Below are 6270 nucleotides of genomic sequence, written 5' to 3' on the forward strand. Positions count from 1 at the left end.
GCATGATTTTTAGAGTGACAATTCAGAGTTTAAAAGAAAAAGTAAGAAAAACAGAACAACACAACACAACACAACACAACACAACACAACACAACTACCAACAGATCAGTCAGAGATGAGATGATTAACTCCCCAGCCCACAATGTTTTCCGTTTTTCAAGCTCTAGGTTTCAAGCTGCCTTTTCTTGAGCCGCACCAGATTTAAAACTGAAGCAACCACAAATGCAGCAGTGTTCCTTAAGGCCTCTGATGTGTAAAATCCCCTTTAACGTGAGTTACTCAAACAATAGCGAGTAGTTCATTTTCAGGGCTATTCTCATCTGTAGATGTTGTGCACCAGTGAGATTTTAGGGGACAGTGGTTTTGTGGGACTGAGTCACAATAAAGTACAGCACCCATTTTCATGGAAATAAAGTAAACAGTTACTGGGTAGTGCACAACACTGTGTCAACAACACTACAGGTGTATAATAGCACAAAGGAGGAATTGGCTAGAGCAAACAAACTGTGTTAGTGGGATCTGTTCACCGCTGCTTTTGTTCTTTTCCTGGGATTCGCCAACAATGAGAAAATCCAAAGACTTATTTCCTAAACATCTGTATTTTCTCTTTGTGTTTCCCAGGCATGCTGAGAGCCAGCAGAAACATTTGGCTGAGAAGACCCTGTCCAAATAAAATGCCCGTCCCCTCTGCTCCCCTCTGCTCCACCCTGCTCCCCTCTGCCAAGCTTAGCCCCTGATCCAAACCCAGACTTTTCCCCTCTGGCCATTCCACCTCTGCCCCAAGTTGATCCAAATCCCGCCCGCTTGTCCCGAGTATTTTTCTCCTCGCTGCTCCTCTGCCTTCTATTCCCCCCTCGTCGACCTCCCTGTCCACCCACTGACTCCAGTAGCAGCAGCAGCAGCACAGACGAAGGCATCTCTCTGTCATTTCGCTTCTGTGGTTTTCTCCCAGCGCTAGGGACGGAGGAGCACTTCCTGCTTCGTGGGAGAAGAGGATTGTGTGTTGTCATGGATTCTGTCCCCAGCTTCCTGTGCAGTGATTGGCCTTGCTTCGCTATTGTTTCTTTTTAACTTTCTACATTTGCCACTAAATTATAACTGTTCAAATGCAAAAAATTGTGGGAAAAAAAAATAAGATAATAGTGAAAACTTTAGTAGAAAGTCATTCATGAGAAAAAAGAAACAACATTGTATAAAAAAAATGATGGAAAACTAACTTCTTCAGACCATTTTAAGTTGGACAGTAATTTTAAAGTATTTCAAAGTCGGCCTGTTTTTATTCTGCACAAATGGTAGTTTTCAACTGAGAAATGTTTATTTGAAGGTGCTAAAAGAGTGTAAAGGAAACATGCCTGCCTTGTAGTGGAGTCGTAGCTTTTGGTAATACGTTCACTCTAATTGCTCTTCAACATTTTGTGAATGTTGATTTTCTGACACGAGTCATTTTAAATGAATAAGTGTGTTAATATCGTTTTCATCCTATTGTATTCAGAAACTTTATTTGAGGAAAGAAATGTTTATGTACAGATATGTAAAATAAAGAATAAACTTTGTTTCATATATGCTGGCTTGTTGTGCCATATGTTCAATCAGTTTCTGCTGCAGTTCTCCTGCATGTCCGCTGGATGAAGTTGTTCGTTCAAATGAGCTTCCTCTTTCTAATGAACTCATGAAGTGTGACCAGTCTCTAGTTGCGACTGCAACAAGAGAAAAAGACATCATCACATTATACGTAGTATGACTCAACACACACACTGTTTCGGTCTTGCCTCATCATTACACTGTCTCACTCGTCCAGTTGTGGTTGCTTCAGTGCTCTTAAAGGGACACTGTAATAATTTGGGCAACCCCTTCAAATCACCATTTGGAATTTTTCTTTCACTTGATGTTTAAACTTATGAGGATCGGTTACTTTTGGTTTAAGCTACAGTAAATGTGCTGCACTTATTCAATATGACTGTGTGGTTTGGTTATGAATGCTGTGTCATTTTTTCATGTAGAATATGAGGAAGTCCCCCACACAAACCCCACCCCCTTTCCCTGGTGGTCATCTCTATATGTTAAGCCTGATGGCAAGTTTGACTGGTTGATGGTCCTGCTGTGAAACCAGAGAAAGGCCAGGAAACCCCTCTCAGCCGCTCAGTGGACACTGCAGTTTCAGAACGTGTGAAGGGATCACAGATCCTACAAAAACAGGGACTGGAGGATGTAGAGAGAGGATGACATCATGCTCAATGTATCAATAACAATTTCACATCACTCTCATTCTGAGCCATGAGAATTTCTCACATACTAATGAACAGACTGCGAACATGCACCAGCATGTCCACTGATCCTTCTAATCCTCCATTGTAGGTGATCCCGTTTTGTCCATTCTAGCTTGATATTTGATAGTCAAATTTCTCACTAGACTTTGATATTTACTTTATTTCTTTTTATATATTGAACACATAATATGTCCCTATTTAATCAAGCAGGAAAAAGTAACAATTAAATTCTATAAATATGTGGGATGTTATAAAAGTATATAATATTAAGAGTAGAAGAGTAGTTCTCTAACTACAGTACTCTTATATTGTCTTCAACCTCTACAAACAAGGTGTAACTTTTTACCACGTGCCAGATAATTTCAAACAATTCCTCTGAAATATTATTTAAATAAGAATTGTTTGGAAACTTTCCCTTGAGAAGTTAATAAATAATTAAACCACAATGTAAAAACCGATTGTGTCAAGCAAAATTCCTTCATTCAAACAAAAAGAATTGTAACAGTGTGTAGCAGGAATACGTCTTGTTATAATATAGACAATGGATATGACATTTGTTTTCCATTTCAATTAAACTACAACTTTTAAATAGTTGGATACTGTAAATTCTGTAAATAGTCTGTGCGCAGAAAGTGAACAGTCACAGCAGCAGAGGGCTCAGTTGGTTCCCACCACTGTCACACTTTTCACTTGGAAACTCTGGGATTTCTTTCCTGGCGGATGTTGCGTGCGAAGAGAGCAGAGAGCAGTCACAAACACACCGCCCCAGCACCGCGCTGGGCAGAGGGAAAAACCAAACACATCCACGCTCCTTTCTTACGTGACTATAGCAGCACTGACTGGACCTGCAGCGCGCGGCCCACACACATTCACACACACGCACACACACACACACAACAGATGAGCCAGATGTGGTCACTCGGGGAGGTGAGGGAGTCAGTTTGGGGGTTATCTGCCCTTTCATTGACCGCTACAGTCTCATTTCATGATGATGAATTTATCACCAATTATTCCGCAGTGGTCCAACTTTAAACTCATCACACACACACACACACACACACACACACACACACACACACACACACACACACACACACACACACACACACACACACACACACACACAGCGGCTCGCACTCCTGCATGCGCTGCTCATCTACGTTTACAATATCTACACAAGAGAACGTAAAAAAAAAAAAAACAGATTGACATGTTTTATGAATCGCAAGAAATAACTGCACAAGCTGCCCTATATGTCAGGCCTGAGACTGACTGGAGGTGTAGATCATTGATTTATTGGTGTGACCAGATGGGAGATGCTGCATGCTTTAGCCTATACACTCGCATCCAGACTTTTCCTAAATCTGGATCAGTTACATTACAATATGAGTTTCCTTTCATACTAATAATACATTTCATTTAGCACGTTTCATAAAAACAAATCTCAAAGAGTCAGAGTAAAATGGCACATAAAATCAGCAGGAATATGCCTTTAAAAAAGACAACAACAACAAGTTTAGTCCTCGGGGTTTAAAGGAGGATGAACGGAGGGAACGTGAGGAGGATGTGAGAGGAGTGAGGACATTGTTTCTACCGCAGCTTTTGTGCTCAAAACATGAAACAAAGATGATAACTTCCCCCTATTTTTTCAAATTTTTCTTTTTTCTTTTTTTATGCTCAACCATTGACTGATGGGAGGACCGACGAGGAAACTACGTGTGACGCTTTAGTTTTCTTCTCTCTGCTGCAGAGGGAGGGAATCCCCCGATAGTGCCTTTAAAATCCACCAGATAAGACGCAGCAGCTATTCACTCCCGCTCCTTCACCAAGGCCGCAACAAAGACCTCTCCCACTGGAAAAGATGGCAAACTTGAACTCCTGTAAGTCAGACAGAGGCTGACACGCTCTACACTCTCATCATGTCATCATCTTTCTTTTTCTCATGCACAATGAACATGAGATTATGGATTGTGCGTCTCACTGTGTGTGTGTTTTTGTGCCATGCAGCCTCCTCCAGCTGTGTGCTGCCGCTGCTGCTGCTGCTGTTGGCCCTCAGCTGGCACACGGGCACCGGACTCCCTGTGCCGGATCTAGGCGCGCAGCGGTGCGCACAGTGCCCCACGCTCTTCAAGAGCCTCCTGCTCAACATCACAGAGCTTCTCCAGGGTGTGAGTATTCATTGTAGTGTGTTTACAGTAACTTCAAATACGGTGTCATTTTAGATAGATAGATAGATAGATAGATAGATAGATAGATAGATAGATAGATAGATAGATAGATAGATAGATAGATAGATAGATAGATAGATAGATAGATAGATAGATAGATTCAACCCTCTGTCTGTATGTAATCATCAATGATGAAAAGGTCTGTTTTCTATTACAGGATGTTTTGTGCTATAGTATCCAGTCTGATAAGGTGGAGGTGAGGAGTAAAGCTGATACATTACTGGCCTGTGCTCCCACTCTGACTCAGGTTTGTTGAATTATCAGTGATATGAATTGTGGATATTCAAATTATTCCCTTTAAATACCAAGTGGGAAATCTATCTTTTCTGTGTGTGTGTGTGTGTGTGTGTTTGTGTGTGCTCATATTTAAAATGTTTTCACCCCACAGAACTCAAACTGCATGATCCAGAGAAACTCGTCCTTCAGCGAGGTATTCTACTGATGCTGTTAAATCTTTCTAAAGTTGTTACATGTAGTCTCTGTTTTACACAAAAGAATAATTCAGAAACAGGTGGTATACACCCGTTTTTAATGTCATGACATGATTAGATTTTTTTGTTTTCAATGTCTCTACAGAGTGAGTGTTTGAGGAACATCATGAAGGACCTGACTTACTATGAAGCTGCTATTAAATCCTACCTGAAGTCCCCACTCAGAAGTCCTGAGAAAGAGGAGGCGTGTCTGAAGCCAACACTGGAAATAATAAAAAGCCTGAAGGTGTGTTTATCATGCGTGTGTGTGAGGAGTGAAACAAAAAGACAGTGTCATGGTTTAAAGACAGAAACAGAGAATCTCCTGGGAAAACACATTTAAACGTTGAATGATGAAATCTTCCTCGGTTTATACAGAACTGCTCCCTGATGCCGAATGACGACAGCAGCTCATCAGAGGTATTTTTCTATTCTTTCTTTCCTGTTTATTCCCCACCTTAAGAGGGACATTTACATTGAAAACAAATAAAACACGAATGCTGGTGAAGAATGTTTCACAGAGATGAGCTTGGTGTTGAGGTGTTTGAAACTGTCAGTGTGGTGATTTGTGGTGCCGCTGCGTTGCGTTGTCTCTCAGGAGGACACTACACCGATGTGGGGGACGGACACCTTCAGCAACAGACAGGAGATGTGTAAGATGATGAGGGGCTTCCACGTGCGAACCATCACCATCAACCGAGCCATGGGCTACATCTCCTCTGGAGACCACAGGAAGTAAACATGCTGCATCTTCATCACCCTCATCAGCATCACTCCAATCAATACCAACCTGATTTGAAATCAATACAACTGAACCAACCCTCCTGATCATTCACTACCATCACTACAAGAACTCTTTGTGAAGTAGTTCTGTACACTGCACATGCTCTACAACTGCATGGTTACTGCTCAGACATAAGCTAAACTATTGCTGAGGTTAGCAGTGGAGGCCATATTGGCCTATTAACACATATGAATGTATTTCTGTATTTGGTGGACTTTATAGTATTTATTGAAGATCTATTTATTACATTTATTTATTTAAAAATAATGCTGGTGGTATTTATATTTATAAAAGAAATAAACATTTTTTGTATCAAGAGCTGAAAGTGGAACTGATTTTTGAGTGAAATCGGAACGGATGACACTTTATTTAAGGCAGCGCTGCTTCCCCCCCGAAAAGAAAGAAGAAAGGGAGAACATAACATCCAGGAGAGCTTCTGTGATTTTATTCAGTCAACACTTGCTTCCTTATCGCAGAAGGCTTTGGATGATACAAATGAGTGCAAAAAGGACCAACAGGGT

At 41.2% G+C, this 6270-nt stretch overlaps 2 protein-coding genes across 7 annotated transcripts in view; both read left to right on the forward strand.

Annotated features, from left to right (window-relative positions):
• The window catches only part of schip1 (schwannomin interacting protein 1), a gene marked incomplete at its 5' end in the record, with an annotated part of 230137 nt that extends 228577 nt beyond the window's left edge, over window positions 1-1560 (forward strand). For all 6 annotated transcript variants that reach the window (XM_083985102.1, XM_083985104.1, XM_083985103.1 and 3 more), the window contains one exon: window positions 622-1560. In XM_083985102.1, coding sequence (XP_083841228.1) covers window positions 622-673 — 52 coding nt within the window. In that variant the 3' untranslated portion in view covers window positions 674-1560. The remainder of the gene's footprint in view (window positions 1-621) is intronic.
• A 3335-nt stretch (window positions 1561-4895) lies between these two features.
• On the forward strand, window positions 4896-5704 carry il12a (interleukin 12a; the record flags this gene model as incomplete). Its single annotated transcript, XM_083985737.1, has 3 exons — window positions 4896-4925; window positions 5072-5212; window positions 5564-5704. 3 exons carry the CDS (start codon window positions 4896-4898, stop codon window positions 5702-5704), a joined length of 312 nt encoding a protein of 103 aa, XP_083841863.1.
• Between the last annotated feature and the right edge of the window lie 566 nt (window positions 5705-6270).

Source organism: Trachurus trachurus (assembly GCF_905171665.1).
Source record: "Trachurus trachurus genome assembly, chromosome: 13".
In the NCBI taxonomy this organism is placed as follows: domain Eukaryota; kingdom Metazoa; phylum Chordata; class Actinopteri; order Carangiformes; family Carangidae; genus Trachurus; species Trachurus trachurus.